The sequence below is a fragment of the Polypterus senegalus genome, chromosome 8 (genome assembly GCF_016835505.1).
Source record: "Polypterus senegalus isolate Bchr_013 chromosome 8, ASM1683550v1, whole genome shotgun sequence".
In the NCBI taxonomy this organism is placed as follows: Eukaryota; Metazoa; Chordata; class Cladistia; order Polypteriformes; family Polypteridae; genus Polypterus; species Polypterus senegalus.
In genome coordinates, this window is record NC_053161.1 from 94,419,211 (window position 1) to 94,437,409 (window position 18,199).

An 18,199-nucleotide genomic window follows, 5' to 3' on the forward strand; every position below is an offset into this window, starting at 1 on the left:
TGAGTCTGGGTGTTCTTCATTTTGAGCAGTGAGCTGCTATTATTATTATTACTATAATATAATAAAAATATGCATTTGATTTGTCTGTTAAACCCAGTATAAATGTTTGCTACTTGTAAAAGCGGTTGTTGAAGGGATATAAGCAGACACATATTGCAAATAATTTATTGTTTACGCTACACATCTCAAGGCATCTAACACCCAGCTAGGAGGACTTCAGTGGGGGATGGTAAAGCAGGCTGCTTGCTACTTGTGCTGATTGCCAGATTTGCAAAACAAAGAACCTATTGAAGAGGTGAGAAGGAATTTAAGGTGGTCCGGCATTATGACATTTTTCATAGGCTTCAGGGATTCTAGTGTTAAAAGCATTTAAGCTGATACCACTTAAGTAAACTACACATTATTGTTCTTTTTAATTATTTGGATTCTAACTAAAGAATTTGCCAACGCAGGTAATTAATTCAATGTCGAAGGCCTAAATTGAAAGATTATGCACCATAAAAACATTTAGTGTGGTTGATACATACAAAGCTTCTGAATTTCACTGTACACTGAAAAGAAGCAGATTAAAAATATTACACAAAAGAATGGTTTGCAAGCAAAAAAAAAATTAGGCTCTAACATTTTGTAAATATGTACAGTGCTATGAAAGTAGTATTTACCCCCTTCCTAATTTTCTCTCTCTTATTATTGCTTATTCAAACTTTAATTGTTTCTGACCTCCAAACAAATTTAGTATAAAAGAAAAGAGAACCTGACTAAATCCACTAAATCCAATAAACAATTTGTAAATGACAGCATGTGAAGAGAGCCCAAAGTCACACAGTCCTAAATGGCCCTGCTGGAGCAACAAAATAGCCAGAAATGTGTTTTTAGTTTCACATTAATGCAGAGGTGATTAGCTTAAAAAAAAAAAAACACAAACTTGTCACAAGCAGTATTTTGTGGGCACTTACAGCCTTCGCAAACTAACAACTGAGACACGTGTTTCAAGTCTCACGGCAGTACAGTAATCCCTCGCTATATCGCGCTTTGACTTTCGCGGTTTCACTCTAACGCGGATTTTATATGAAAGCATAACTAAATATATAACGCGGATTTTTCGCTGCTTCGCGGGTTCTGCGGACAATGTGTCTTTTTACTTCCTTGTACATGCTTCCTCAGTTGGTTTGCCCAGTTGATTTCATACAAGGGACGCTATTGGCGAATGACTGAGAAGCTAACCAATCAGAGCACACAGTTAAGTTCCTGCCTGCTGAATGCAGTGTTAACCAGGAAGTCTTGACTCACTCATTCAGCATCAACGTGTTTCGCTGTGTAAAGAGTTGTGCTCTTTTGTGTTTATCTTTGTGCATAGTCAAGCCCTTCATTATGGCTCCAAAACGATCTGCTACTGCTTCAGGGGCCGTGCCCAAGTGCAAACGGAAGATGTTAATGATTGCCGAAAAGGTAAACGTTTTGGATTTGTTGAAGGCTACGATTCCTTTTATTTAAAAAGTAGGAAAGGAATATAAGATCTACGGCCGCAGTGTCTTTTTAACCAGGGTGCAAAACGAGTTGTAAGTGGATGTAATAAGGCAGTAGTCCGGATGGAATCTGCTTTAGGGATTTGCATTGAAGACTGCCAGAAAAAGAATAACGGCAGTGCTACACAATCGCCTGAAGTGGCTCCTTTAAGGGCTGTAACACTCTCCTTTGTTGTGCAGTAAAATAAAACTCATTGTTATCGGACAAGTCATCGTGTCATTGTTGGTGAGTAACCATAATTAATTTTCTACTTACAGTACTTAGTACATGTAACGCACGCTTAGTGTCACTGTACACACATTTACTGTGTACTATTTTTCTTGCATTGTACGTATTTATTGCTGGTGGCTTGTCTATCGTAATGGCTGTAACATGCGACATCGGAGACACTCAATATCTTTAAAATAATATTTAGGTTTTACTGTATATAAACAGTGTGTTTATATACATAATTTCAATGAATCTTACCTAATATCTAAGAGAATACAAAGGGATTATGCTGTATAACTCTGCGGGGAATATTTATAAACAGTGTGGGAGAGTTTATAAGGGCTTAAAATATATAAAAATAACCATAGAAACATATGGTTTCTACTTCGCGGATTTTCACCTATCGCGGGGAGGGGGTCTGGAACGCAACCCCCGCGATCGAGGAGGGATTACTGTAATCCCTTAAAAACGTCTAGAATGCTCACCTTCCATGACTTCAAGGCTCAAAGTAAGCACTTAATTTAGAGGAGACACATTGGTCAACACCAGGAATGGGTTCATTAAACTCTGGGTTCAAGATCTTTAGAGTAAATGTGGTCATTAACTCTTAAACAAGAAACGCTTCAAAATGATACCAAACTCGTCATCCCTTGTGATTTGTGGGCACTTCCAACCTCGGTAAAATAACAATGCAGATGCATGTTTCATCTCTCATGGCAGTTATCCCTTAAAAACGTCTAGGAATGCTCAGCTTCCGTAATCAACTTCATTATTTATTGACGAAACAATATTAAGTGCTTTTACAACCATTTTTTATGTAGTCAAGTGCAACCTAATGGTGATGTGGGTTAATGCAGGCAAAAAGTGATGAACTTTGGTTTAGCTAAATTCTTTGTGGTTAAAAAAAAAAAAAATGTAGTATACAAATACTGTAAATGTTGCCAGTGAAAGCTTTTTATCTTTACTGCACTTTAGTAAACTACAATTTTAAATGTGCTTTAAAACCAAACTTTGCTTGCTTGCTAGCAACTCAGCTTTATAAAAAACGGACATGTATTTTGTTAAACTTATTGTTTATTTCAGCCCTGTGGCTGCTGGATCTTTCGTAACCCACTGCAATGTCCAAAAAAAGCCATGTAAACAGTTAAAGAACATTCGGAACTCGATGTTCCCCACCTCCCTTGGGACGTGGTCGAAGTTCTGCCGGAGGTGTGAGTTGAAGGTACTTCTGACAGGGGACTCTGCCAGACGTTCCCAGCGGACCCTCATAACTCATATGGGCCTACCAGGCCTGACTGGCATTCTTCCCCACCATTGAAACTTACTCACCATGAGGTGGAGATTAGTTGACAGCTCTGCCCCTCTCTTCACCCGAGTGTCCAAGACCCGTGGCCGCAATTCCGACGACACGACCACAAAGTCGATCATCGAACTGAGGTCTAGGGTGTCCTGGTGCCAAGTGCACATATGAACACCCCTATGCTTGAACATGATGTTTGTTATGGACAATCCGTGACGAGCACAGAAGTTCAATACCAAAACACCGCTCGGGTTCAGATCGGGGGGGTTGAGGGGGGCTGGGGCCATTCCTCCAAATCACGCCCTTCCAGGTTTCACTGTTATTGCCCACGTGAGCATTGAAGTCTCCCAGCAGTACGAGGGAGTCCCCAGAAGGTATGCCCTCAAGCACCCACTCCAGGGACTCCAAAAAGGGTGGGTACTCCAAACTGCTGTTCTGTGTATACGCACAAACAACAGTCAGGGAAGGCCACCTTCTTGTCCACCGGGGTAAAGCCCAATGAACAGGCTCCAAGTCGGGGAGCAATAAGTATACCCACACCCGCTCGGTGCCTCTCACCGGGAGCAACTCCAGAGTGGTAGAGAGTCCAGCCCCTCTCAAGGAGATTGGTTCCAGAGTCCACACTGTGCGTCCAGGTGAGCCCGACTACCGTATTGGCCTGAATACCACGCAACCTTTTATTAATTAAATATTTCCAGTTCAAAAGTGGTATCGCGTTAAATTCGAGGACTACGCAATTCAATGTAACAACTCTTCATATTAGTATGCCTATGCCGCCTACCGACCTGCGTGTTGGTTGCGCGAGTCGCACATGCCGCGTTCGGTATAGTTCGGATCAGTTCAAGTACACGAGACTGCACGAGAGTTTCTAGCTCCGGTGGAATCGCTGGTTTCAAGCATTTCGATTCTGGCGCACATTCGGCGTACGCCAGCAAGTGGCTATTGTGTCTATGATTCACAGGTTAGTGTAGTACACGTGTCTCGCAACGGTAATAGTAGTAATTTGCCTGTTTGCTGTAGCGGCGGGTTCTTTATTGCCCATACAAAATGAGCGCGAGTTATAATAGTGTTGAGAAAAAAGGCTCATCAAAGAGACAAATAAATAAAGGTACCAGGAGAACCTACAATATGAATTTTAAGATTATGGTTGCAAACGAGGCAGAGAAATCAAACAACATGAGAGCTTCAAGGAAATACGGAGTTCCAAAAGTAAACGTCCATCTCTGGAGAAAAGATTTAACGAAATATATGAATGCAAATTCCTCAAGAAAATCTTTTAGTGGACCCAAAATAGGAAGGTTTAAAGAAGTTGTGCAGCAAGTGGTAAAATTCGTAATAGAAAAGCGAAATGAAGGATTCCCAATATCCCGTGAAGTTATAAAATTTAAAGCGTTAGAAGAGGCTGCTACTTTAAACATCCCTAAAACGGACTTTAAAGCAAGTATGGGTTGGTGTAAAAGAATAATGAAACGGAATGGTTTGTCACTACGACAGCGGACAACTCTCTCGCAAAAACTTCCTGGCGACTTTAGTGAAAAATTGTTGAATTTTCAATGGCATATTATAACATTACACAAAAAGCACAACTACAATCTTGGAAATATCGGAAATGCATATCAAACACCTGAAAAATCTGTCTTATTGAAGTCAACTGGTTACGAAAAGTCCAGAATTACTGTTATGCTTGCTGTTACTGCTGATGGACAAAAACTTTGACCTTACGTTATATTGAAATGTAATACAATGCCCAAAGAAAAGCTGCATCCAGGAATCATTTTTCGGGTCCAAGAAAAAGGTTGGATGACAGAGGAATTGGTATTAGACTGGTTGAATGTGATATGCGGAAAACGGCCAGGTTCTCTGAGAAACACTCGCTCCATGCTAGTCCTTGATGCATTTCGAGGCCACCTCACGTCAGGTGTTAAGGAAAAAATTGAAACATTGAATTCTAATCTTGTAATAATACTGGGTGGTATGACATTACAGCTGCAAGTCTTGAATGTGGTGGTTAATAAGCTGTTTAAATATAACATAAGAATACAACAATTGGCTACGAACGAGCATACTGGCGATAACAATGCGACAATTAAGAGTTCTGATTCAGAAAACAGTTCTGATTCTGTATAAATATTTCTGTATAAATATATATATTCATTTTTCTTTCACTTAGGTATATTGTAACATACCTAATGCTATTAATTTTGTTCTACATTACTACTTAATTTTATTGACATGAATGTAACTTGTTATATTACCTATTAAATAAATGATTACCTGATTGAATTTTATTTTCTTTGAATTCTTTTATGAAAAATGAATGGATCGCATTAAATTTGGATTTTTTTTCCTTTCTAAAATCTTCATGAAAAAATTGAGGGCCGCGTTAAATTCGAGGCCACATTAAATTCGGGCCAATACGGCATACTGTATCTAGCCGGAACCTCTCGACCTCGAGCTATAGCTCAGGCTCCTTCCCCTTCAGAGAGGTGACATTCCACGTCCCAAAAGCCAGCTTCTGTAAACGAGGATCGGACTGCCAAGGTCCCCGCCTTCGGCCACAACCCAACTTACACTGCACCCGACCGCCTTGGCCCCTGCTACAGGTGGTGAGCCAATGGGAAAAGATACCCACGTTGCCTCTTCGGGCTGTGCCTGGCCGAGCCCCATGGGTGCAGGCTTGGCCACCAGGCACTCACCATCGAGCCCAAACTCCATGCTTGGTTCCGGTGGGGGGGGCCTCCGGTGATCCACGTCCGGGCAAGGGAAAATGTCATCCAAGGTTTTTGTTCTTTATAGAAGGTTTGGTTGAATCAACCAATTACAATAAGTTTCATTTGAAATGGTAGTTAGCATACACCTAACATCAATTACAGTGGCTCTGATTGAGCCAAGATAAAGTTTCTTGGTTGCAACGTATTCCAAAAGCCAAAACATGAATGGGATCTCCACTGTACATCAAAAAGGCTTTCATTAACATATCGGATGTTCTGTAGTACTCACCTGGCTTCAGCTGCCAAAAGTTCATCATAATGAGATGATCGCTGATCATCATCTTGGCGGTAACGGATCACTGTAGCCAAACCTTTGCTAACAAGGGCCTCTGCAATGTTACTGTAAGTTATGGAAACACATAATTAACGAATTGGCAAATGTCCAAACACAAAAATTTTCTTATTTAAAAATCTCACAGATTTTTCTCTCAGGCATGGCAGGAAATAATTTTATAATAAAGAAAAAGAAACTTTTTTCAAAATAAATAAAATGTCATTTATCTTATCAGAATACTGAAATTGACTATTTAATAGCAGACAATTTAAGCAGATTCAGTTTTCTTTCTGTTTTATTAAAAATAATCAAAATATAAGCAATATGAATAATGTATAATGAAACAATCAAAACCAAACATGTTTCAGGTCAGTGTTACTTAGCATTTTATTTACTATGTGTGCACAATTATGACAAAATTCTTATAGCCTTTGATACTGTATTTGCATTTATTAATTTCAATTAACAGTACAATGAGAATGCGCCCTGTCAGACCAATTGCATATACTGTATTATGTACATACAGTAAAGCAGAACCTAAATCTTACAGGGATCTTCTTAAAATACTGGCAACATGAAATTGTTAAATACAGGATCAGTTAAAAAAAAAAAAAAAATAGTATTTAATAAGGGTTTTTTTTATAATAAAGACAGAGCACACTACATTTTAATACAGCAAGTAAGTAAATTAAAGATATTGAAAAATGTATATAATAAAATTTAAGTATATCACAAACATTCCATTTTTTAAAAAGTAAATGTTACTTCTGGGAAAAAAACACTTGCCATTTAAAAATGTAAAATGCTGGAAAATGATAAACATGGAAATGCTAAATTTGGTATCTGCAATATTAAGAAAACAAGTATATAATGTAAAAGCAAAATCAAGGCAAGTAACAAAAATTTTAAATTAAAATAAGACTAAGAAGTTAATGTAAACACATCCTGATAGTTCTTTGTACAGGTCTGTTAACACACTAAATTTAACAATGTGAATAGGCAGAAAGATCAAGAAGTATTTAGATAGTAAGGCATTGTTACACACTCCTACAAGACTCGAACATTGAGCAGTGACATCTGCATTCTTGAAGAAATTATTTTAACTAAAGCATACTCTTTTAAAGAAGAAGAATTGCAACCATCTGTTTTTTAGTACATATTGCTCATCAACAACAAATTGGTGTCACTTGTTTCAGATCCAGTTTAATTTATATCAGCCATTTAGAATAAAAATCACCGTAACCTCAGGAGAATAACTGCAGAAGGGGAGGATTTCAACAGCCTACTGGATATGGACCAGCCTTATAGCATAAACAGGTTTTAATGATTATCTGTGTCATGAACCTAAATCTACTGGGACTTGAGTGCATGAAAACTAGGCAAGCAGCATCTACATACTGGGATGTGTGATTGAATTTTAAACGGCGGTATAAATATTTTCATGCAATGGCACAACAGTTCCACAGTACACTTTTGAAAACAAAAGTATTTCCAAGTTACAAAGGATTCTCTTCATCTTGGCACTTAAACACCTAACAAGTGTAAGGTTATCCAGGTTCAATAACAATTCAACTTGTTAATTTTTTAGAAGCTGCTGTAAGCACAAAGGAAACCTATTCACATTTTTCAAAAGATGGTTTTTGAGATCAGACTACTAAAATATGTTTAGCATTTAGCACATAGTCCTATAATATGAGCTACTTTGACTCACCAAATGCAGTTGCACTTAGTGTCTGTATTTGATTACAACACTCACTTGCTGTCTATAACAGGGAAAAAGCAATCTCTGAGAGAATGGGAGTACCAAATAGAATGTAGTAAGTTACTTTCACAATTACTAAATCATGGCAATCATAACTGTAAACACAATAAATATGCAATTAACTGTCAACACTAATTACTACACTTATTTTACTAAAGGTACCTTTTGTGAAAAATTCTAAAACTCTAATCCACTGTTGCTGTATTGTATTTTGAAGCCCCAGATTTCAACTGTGATCCATAATAACCTTTTAACCATGAAGAGAGACAACCAACAACAGGCAAACTAACAGTACCTGATCAGTACACATCACTCAGTTGCTGCATGTAATTAATGGTTTGCAATGACCATAGGTGGTCTCTTTAGAGGAAAACAGTAACTTTAAAAGGGACAACTGTACTGAGACAGATAACTGCACCACCCAAACGGTCACGTTAGCATCGTATCCTAACCGGATTTCATTTTTGGTTATATCTATACTAATAAAAGGCAAAGCCCTCACTGACTCACTCACTCATCACTCATCAATAGCCGTGGGAGGCGGAGTTTCGTATTAAAGCATTTAACCAATCACATTTCAGCCATCATTTGTTGCCAGGGAGAGAGGCTTTCACAATCCGTTGTAGGCACTCTAACACAGAATAAATGTCGATTAACCTGTTGCTTCAACCAATCAGATTTTGACTTGGTGTCAGTCGGGCCCTCTAGCAGGCGTGTGGCAACGTCACCGTATTCAGACCCATTGATTGGATAGAAGCCGATATGAGGAACTCTATGAGGTCACTGAACACATCGCAAACGCTCCGAGTGAAAGATCGTCGCGCGCACTACGGCCAACTCCAGGATTCTGGACAATATTATTTACCAGACACAGACCAGATTTCAAGACCACAAAACCTGATGTTTGTCACGGTCCTCGAGCCCCAGAAGTTTCGGGAATACAAGAAAAATTTCACGCATGCAGCCTTCTCCAGTTTAACACAAGAGGCACGGAGCGCTTTTTGATCTGTCTTGGATAAAAACTGACTATAATGTATGCCATGGATGATTTTTTAGGAAAATCTCCCACTGATCTCCTTGACTTCCTTCATCAGAAAAATCTGAATGACAGCATGGGGCAGCTTTTCACATTGGTACATTTGGCGGTGAGCATTCCCGTGTACACTGCTTCTGTCGAGCGGACATTTTCAGCCCTAAAGCGAATTCAAACTTATGCCAGAAATACCATAGGGCGGGTTCGCCTTTCAGCATTAGATTCGAATGCGATAGAAAGGGATGTTTTGATGGAACTGATGAGCCCAGAATTAGGGCGAAACACGTGCCGCGTATTGTTTGGATTATTTGACAGTAAAACTATTTCAAAATATTCAATATATACAAATCAACGCTTCCCGATTCATTTTACCCTCACACCCCCTTAGTTTGAGAGGAAGTATGAAAAAATATGAGGTTAACGCAGAAAAACAGATCACTAATTGAAGCTTTATGAATAATGGATACTTTATTCGGCATCAATAATTATTTTGGTAAAGCCTTACTCAGTATAATCCTCCTTCCATTTTCTAATTTTTTCGCGACTACCCATGATTAAATGAATGGTAAAAAAGTAAGAGCGAAGCGAGAGTCACTTATTGAGGCAGGCAGGCGACAGCTCAATAGCTCGCAGGCTTGATGTGGTGCGCGTCAAGTCGCTCAACAATTCGCGATCAGATTCGAAAAAATATATCTTTTCAAGTTCTATTTGGATATAAGTAAGTTTTATTTAGTCGACAGAAATATCTTTGGAAGGAATGTAGGTTGAATTTAGTCTGTAAATTTCTATGGTGAAGAAAAATTTATGCAATGATGACTAAATTTAACTTACATTCCTACCAAATATATTTCTTTCGACTAAATAAAAATTACTTATATTTAAAATTTAAATAGAACTTCAACAGATACGATAGTTCATAATACCCATGCAGCACTAACTGCACATAAGAGGAGGAGTCATCCGTTTTAACAAGCAACGTATTGCAGGGATACGAAATAGCCTGCCCATTTAATTATTTAGGAATGGATAAACTAAAATTTTGTACAAATAATGTTTTTCATTGTTCTTCTTGAATGGATTCTGGCACCCCCAGCAACAGCTGCTCGCACCCCAAAGGGTGTATATATATATATATATATATATATATATACACTAATAAAAGGCAAAGCCCTCACTCACTCACTCACTCACTAACTCTCCAACTTCCCGTGTAGGTAGAAGGCTAAAATTTGGCAGGCTCATTCCTTACAGCTTACTTACAAAAGTTGGGCAGGTTTCATTTCAAATTCTACCTAATGGTCATAACTGGAAGGTATTTTTCCATTAACTGTAATGGAGTTGAGCTGGAATGACGGGGGCGGAGTTTCGTGACATCATCACGCTCTCACGTAATCACGCGGAACTGACTGTCAACGCAGTGTGTAGAAAACCAGGAAGACCTCCAAAAGCGCTTAAGAAAACATGCATTATATAAATGAGAAGGCAGCGAAACAATAAGAAGCGAGCGAGTGACATATACTACCATATTCATGACTGCTGCTACCTCGGAAAGAAAGCAAGGTGTAAACCTAAACTTTAAATTAAGCTCATAGACAGGCTACCGCATGCTTCACATGCCCACAGGTAATGAGGGATACAAGTTTAATGAGAGGACGCAGGATATAAATGAGAGTTTTGATCACTTTATAACTAAGTTAAAATTGTAGGTGAAGGGTGTGCTTATGCAAATTCGAGAGACTGTGTTTGTGGGGATTGACAGTTAAGGCGGGTGGGGAGTCACGTCATCATCTCCCCTCCCATTCATCTCATTTGGCTCTGAGCTGAGCACCATGCTAACTCCGTCTTCCGAAGCAACTTCGTCAGACTGCCACCAAATACTCACAGAAAAATCCACAAGTTGATACACACGCTGTCTCTATAGAGTTTCTCCACACTGAATCCTCCAGGCACTACTTACAAAAGGTTACATTGACAATCGTGTTACGTTATTTTTAAAATCTTTCCTTTTCTTAGCACAAGCACAGCTGAGAAGCTTCGATATATATATATATATATATATATATATATATATATGTGTGTATATATATATATATATGTGTGTGTGTGTGTGTGTGTATATGACAGCAGCAATCAAAGCTGTGAGAAAACAGTAAAAGGAGGCGTGTCAGACGTCGTGGTACATTTTCTGATGCAGCTAGACGAAACAAACTTTGTGACGCTGCCGCCAAATACACAAAACAATTACTTTGACAATCATGTTACATTATTTTTAAAATGTTTCCTTTTCTTTTCATAACTTCTTTAACACACTACTTCTCCGCTGCTGCTGGTATATATATATATATATATATATATATATAGAATGCACAGTGTAATAGTAAACTAATGTAAAAACATTGAATAACACTGACACAAAACACCCAGACTACCTGCTCAGCTACACAAGCAGGCTCACTTGCGCTCTCTCTCTGTAGCGCGCACCCACACACCCACAAACAATCCGACCCACCCCCCCCGTCAGCAGCACGTGGAGCACTTTTTTTAAAAATGAGTTTTAAGCACAGCGGGGAAAAAAAACTAACATTAGAACATCTATATGTATATATATATATATATATATATAATGTGTGTTAAACACACTACTTCTCTGCTGCGAAGTGCGGGTATTTTGCTAGTCTATACTAATAAAAGGCAAAGCCCTGACTGACTCATCACTAATTCTCCAACAACTGAAATTTGGCAGGCTCATTCCTTACAGCTTACTTACAAAACTTAAGCAGGTTTCATTTCGAAATTCTACGCGTAATGGTCATAACGGTCAACAACGTCCGCCATGTTGAACTTTCTTATTTATGGCCCCATCTTCTCGAAATTTGATAGGCGGCTTCCCTGCACTAACCAAAACAAAAGTACGTACTTATATCGGTGGTATGATGCCACTGTCGGCCGCCATATTGAACTTTTCAACAGTCTTTGTTACTTATGGGCCCATCTTCAAGAAATTTGGTACACGGGCTCCCAACGCTAACTGAATCCTACTTACGTACATATATACGTCCATAGCCTGCAGCTAGGTCACCGTGTGAGGCGGCGTTGGGTCCACCATCCCAGCGCCTCCCACGTTGTTGGCTGCCTGCCTATATAAGACCGTTCGTCGCTCTAGTCTCTACATTCCCTTCCTTGCTTCACCACGGGGATTCACATCTCCCTACTGATAACTACAGCCTTTTTGTTTTATCCACAGCTTCTCCGCTGTTTTATTGTTTGTTTATTACAATTATAGTTATTGTATAGGTATTTTACACTTACTTTACATTGCTCTGGTACCCATTTCCATTATCATTCCAACCCCTATTACCATGTCTATCGAGATGATCACTATCGATCAAAGAACTATCACTTACCGAGTGGTTTCCATGCTTGGAGATACCACCTACCTTTTCCATTCTCTTTGTTACATATTGCACGGCCAGATCAGGCTCACTCTTGATATCCGGAGGAACATTGTGTCTTATGTATTGAATGACTGGGACAGGTTCAAGGTGTGGACTGATGACGGTACAGGAGATAATTATACTACACAGGAGCACTAAAAGAGTGAAATGCTTAAGCCCTTCACCTATGGTTCTGCATGCGAGTTGATGGCTGCCGCTGAATTGTTCGGTTGTCGCTTTCAAGTGTACCGAAATGGCCAAATATTTTACACCTTTCGACAACCGCCAATGCCTCTTAAACATCTTAGATTCACAGGTGACGATTTCAGTAGTGGACATTTTGATGTTTATGAATGTTTAAACTCTCAAAAGCTGGATGTGATTTTATCGCTGAAACCGGTTGTGTGCTTGCAACGCTTGACAGATGCCGAATGTCACTTCAATACAACAAATCCTGCAAATACTGTCATAATTGAAACAAACCATGAAACTCAAACCGATTATGACAGCAGCAATCCAAGCTGTGAGATTTGAGACAAGATTACTGTTCACATGGCCAATTGTAAGTTGCATGTTCAAGTGTAAGCTCAGCGCACAGCTTGGTCATGTTACAACCGGAAGGGCCAAACTGATAACATGGTATACAAAGAGATCCTTAACAAATAATTATTGGCATATTTTCCCGCAGTTTAAAAAGGTTAAATTTTCTTCTTAATAAAAATTTTAATGCAGTACTTCAGCGCTGCGAAGTGTGGGTGCTTTGCTAGTATACATATATAAGCATAGTTTTGCTGTCAAATAATGCAAAGAGTACGCAACACATGTTCCACCTTTTACATTGAGCGTGTGGTTCGTTTATTTGACAGTATGTAGATCAGGGTAATTACATTCATGGCATTCATAGTCTGAATCACAATATGATTGTATGGGTGGCTACCTACCAGGTAATGCTTGTGTTGGCAAACATCCACCATGGTGACTTCTTTAGTTGCAAGAAGTAGATCATAGAATGTTGCAAAGTTTTACTGTCAAATAATGCAAAGAGTATGCGACACGTGTTTCGCCCTAATTCTGAGCTCATCAGGCATACACACTCACTGGACCCCGTCTCGGGAATTGAACTTCGGACGTCAGTATCGGAGGTGAAGCCACGGCGTGTGGTTCGCTTATTTAACAGCATGTAGATCGGTGTAATTACATTCATGGTATCCGTAGTCTGAATCACAATCTGATTGTATGGGTGCATGTGGGATGACCAGTGTGTTAGAAGGAAAAAGATCTCAGACAGGCCGTGCTGTATGTCAATCAAGTAGCAAATGCCATAGGGAGGATATATGATAGACTAACATTTTAAAAAAAAATTTTTTGAATGCAACGCAATCTACCTGATTAGATACTGATACACTTGTTCTAAACAACGCCCACGCTTGCCGTTGCTCCGAAACACCACCATTTCAGCTTTTACTGATGCATTCAGTTTCTTGTCATCATTCTGTGATGGCAAGTTTCTTGGCACAAATAATGTGGATGCAACAGACTTATGCACTGCAATTTCAAATTGCTGTTCAAAGCTGTTGTCTGGCAGACATCAATGAAGTCTGCCCTGTCCTGGCATTCATGAGCTGCCGAGTGCAGACTCCTCCCAGTCCACTGTGCTCAATCTTAGTTGGAGCCAGGAGACTGACGACTGCTGCTGGTTGATTGAATTAATCTGCAAAACACTGCACCATGGGCCAAAAAACAGTGCCACTTAATTATTTTCAACTATAACTGTTATTTCTTGATCAATTTTTACACTTTTACACGCTATATATGCGTGCTTGGCTGTTGGAACGAAAAATGTCCAGGAATCCTGGGCTCCCGCTAATCGGGAGCATGGGAATGGATTCCCTAATGTACGTAGCAGTGTAAAAGACAGGAAATAAATTGCTTTGTGACCGGTCATCTTTACATGCTATGCACAAAGTTTAAATCATATTCTGATCAGTTTGGATTCATACTGAAGGCCTTTTGAAGGACTTGGAGCTCTTTCAATTTAATATTCACGTGGCGATTGTGTTGTATGATACTTTTTATCACAATATTAACATTCTAAACATATCCAGTCATTACATCAGAAAACTGTGCGATTACAAAGAGGAATTGAAATTGAAGTGTGGCCCTCTTTGGATGGGATTAGATTACTTTATTAATCCCAAGCGGAAATTCACATACTCCAGCAGCAGTATACTGATAAAAACAATATTAAATTAAACAGTGATAAAAATGCAGGTATAACAGACAATATCATTGTATAATGTTAACATATATTCCCCCGTGTGGAACTGAAGAGTCACATATAGTGTGGGAGAGTAACAATCTCCACAGTCTTTTGGATGGAAGGCTGGAAGTGCCACATCATGTCAGGAGGCTTTTGTATCAAGTTAGGTTGCTTTCTTATGAATCCAGCAGTACTGGCAGCTATGCTTTTTCCCCCCGTCTATCGAATATATATTGTTCATAAATGCAGTGCTGAAGCAACAACACGACTCAAACTTCAACAGCATGATTTGCCTTGGCAATAATCATATGCACTGTAGTTTACAATGTTAAAATATAGGACTAACTGAAAATGAGCTACAGTCCAGTTTATGCACATGGAGGTGATCAAAATATTTTTGCAAAATAATTAAAACAAAAGTTTTTCTATAGCAGTGTACTTGTACTTTAATTCAGACAAATATAGGAAACATTTAAGTCCAGTGGCATTTAGTGAGGATCTAGTAATTTAATGGACATTAAATAAAGCTTGAATGAAGCTTTACTAAAAGCAGAGTCTCTCTACATCAGCTGTCCAATGCATTTAAACTCCTATGACAATTTATTAATTCTTACTAACTGACTGCTTTACTGACTTTCGCAGCTTACTGACCACAATAATAGCTTGATGGTCAAGGAATGCATCACACAATATCCATCCATTACTAAAAACTTCTTCCAATACTTATAAGAAAATATATGACCACATTTGAAAAGCAAAAACTGGCTAATACCAATTTTTGACAAAAAAGTGCATCACTAAAAACAGAGTTGCACAGAAACCTAGAAAAAAGATTTTTTCCTCCACATAATTTCCTTATTCATTTTAAAATAAATTCCTCCCTTGCAAGCCTCCTTTTCCACTGCACGTAATTCAAACGAACAACTATAATAACTACTATGCAAGTTAATTCAACAGGCAAAAGGGCCAAAATGAGAAAGGCTTAAAGTAAAACATGATGAATCAAGCCAGCTTATTTGAGGAGTTTGGACTTCCAAAAATTAGATGAAAGCAATATATTTTATACATTGATACTTTTAAATTAACTGTTCTCCAAATATGAATACCAGTATACATAATGCTGAGATATTCTCTGAATAAATATTTGCACTTACATTCCACCAATAGTGACTGTTGCACAGGTACGCTCTGGGAATGCAGGGGTTGATCCTGTGTCAGAAGCAGCTGTAGCGGCTCTAATGTAATCAACTGAAACATTGACCTAAGAAAATGGTGAAAATAAAGCAACTTAGTAGGAAAATATAAAACTCCCCATTAAACAAATCAACCAACACAAGCCAGTAGGATGCTCTATACACAGATGTGAAAAGTCATCCCCATTCTCACCTTTCTGGATAATATTCCACAAAAAAATTAAAACAACATTTAATAGTATTTAGCTTTATAAACACCTTCATTGAGTTTTTTTAATACTTTGCCAGGTGTGATTTACTTACAATGTTCAAAGTTTAAATAACTTAAAAAAAAAAAAAAAATCACTTTTCATTTGGTTAGTAAAGTTCAAAGTAGTAATTTTCCAAATATTTTAATCATTGTTCAAAAACCTTCCTTAAAGCTTGGGTTATAAAATATAACACAATACAAGTACACAATTTTGCTTTGCAAAATTCCATTATCACTGTCTAAAAAATAATGAATAAAGGCAATTAACTCAATCAAGAATTTTTTTTACCCTCATTACAGACGAAGGCTGAATTTTCTTTCAGAAAATCCAACTGTTAGAGAAAGATGTAAAAAACGTAACTACCCAGATTATGGAAAACATACAATGAATAAATTTATTCTACACGTGAAAATATTTCAGTTAATGCATGCATTGGCAAATCATACTTTTTGCATTATATGTTGCACTGCTGATGCAGTTTTTGATGTCTGATTTCTGCTTCCTGTCTGCACATTGGAGGTTAGAAAAGATTTTTTTTTTTTTTTTTTAAAAAGGGAAATTGTTGACAACACAGAGGGAGAATAAAACATTGTTCTGCATATCTCATTTTCCCCACATTCATCAATTTAAAAGCACTCTTCAGAACAACAATTTAAGACATTAAATGGTCTCATAGTCCGTAGTGCCCACCAGGGCCCCAAGTGGTGTTTTTTTTTTTTTTCTTTCCCAAACCAAAGGGGCAACAATGGATCAATCTCCAAGAAGTCCTCCCACATGAAAGTCACAGAATCTTGTAGAGTGAAATTGCTCTCACTCACACTTTCAAAAACTTCCACAGCATTCTCATTTCATTGTCACTTTGATCTGACAGCTCAAAATTCTCATCCGACAGTGAAGAACCTGAGTAATCAACAATTCACAAAACACATTCTATACAATATTTCTCTTGAGAAAAGTGACAGTTGGTATCTAATGCCACACTGTAAGGAAATTAAATGTCGAATGTGTGTAATGTTTGCTGCCATCTAGCAGATAAAATCAAACAATACATGATTATTACATGGAAATGTTAATCTTTGGGTGACATTCAAACAAAGTGAAGCCTACTATATGCTGGTCAAGTCTATTTTGCTGTGATTAATTAGAATCTTAAACATTCATGGAAAAAGAAAAAAAAAAAAAAAAAAAACACAGCCAAAAGTTATACTTTGTTAGCTTCTGCATTTCAGAAGTGTTAAGCTCAGAATGCTTACAACACATGCATCAAGGTGGCCAAGCATTCCCAGCACTCTTTTGTTGTACCCTTCGAGCCTGACATCACAAATTAACGTGACGTGTGCGCAGGTTACAGTAGCAGCAACAATTTGGGGGACGCAGAATGTTCAACTTGGTACATGAGGTCAGCATCATTGTTTACTATCAACATCTCCATAGTAAGAGATATGCCTTCAAGAAAAAAACAATATGAAATCGCCAGCTCTTTGAAAATAGATGCAGAAACGTGAAAGACTAAACAGAAGCAATTAAACACAGATACATCCATGCAAAATGGAAAAAGTCAGAGAAAATAAGTGGGGATTCAGCCACTGCAAGATACTGCAGTGCAACAGCAAGCTACATGGAAGCTCCAACAGGACCAATGTGCATGCTTTGATGTTTGATGAATGGTTCAATGAGGTGAAGCCAATCAAGCCTAAATGATGATATGCAAATGTATTCATGGTGCTTTTTTTCATTCATTTCTTGCATAGATAATACAAGCATTGCATATTCCCAATCATAATGAAGTGAAACATTTAACATTAGAATCCCAGAAACCTACTAAAAAAAACAAAAAAGAAAAACTCGTAATCCCGGGCCACCTTATATTCTTTCACACCAAACCATTGATGTCTTTTCATTTTGCAAATGTGTAGATCAGCACAAGCAGCAAGCAGACCACTATCCACATTTCATGTGTGTTCCGTGTCTACAATGATCTAAGTAAACGTTGGATGACAGGAAATGTTAGAAATGTTGAACACATAGTTAAAACAAACTTTTTGCATGTTATAGTACTAAAGACAACATTTTGACAGGAAGTGTATAATGTGTGAAGACTGACGCCCAAATACCAAACAAACACTTTTACATGTATAACAAAAGAAGTGTGCTCTTATTTAAGAACATAACTGGGCTAGGATA

At 38.2% G+C, this 18,199-nt stretch overlaps 1 protein-coding gene across 1 annotated transcript in view; it reads right to left on the minus strand.

Annotated features, from left to right (window-relative positions):
• Positions 1-18,199, minus strand: part of snd1 (staphylococcal nuclease and tudor domain containing 1) — a 449,554-nt gene that overhangs the window by 260,077 nt on the left and 171,278 nt on the right. The window contains exons 12-13 of the mRNA XM_039761451.1: positions 15,726-15,832; positions 6,038-6,148 (exon numbers count right to left, since the gene is read on the minus strand). Of these exons, the coding sequence (XP_039617385.1) occupies positions 6,038-6,148; positions 15,726-15,832 (218 nt within the window). The remainder of the gene's footprint in view (positions 1-6,037; positions 6,149-15,725; positions 15,833-18,199) is intronic.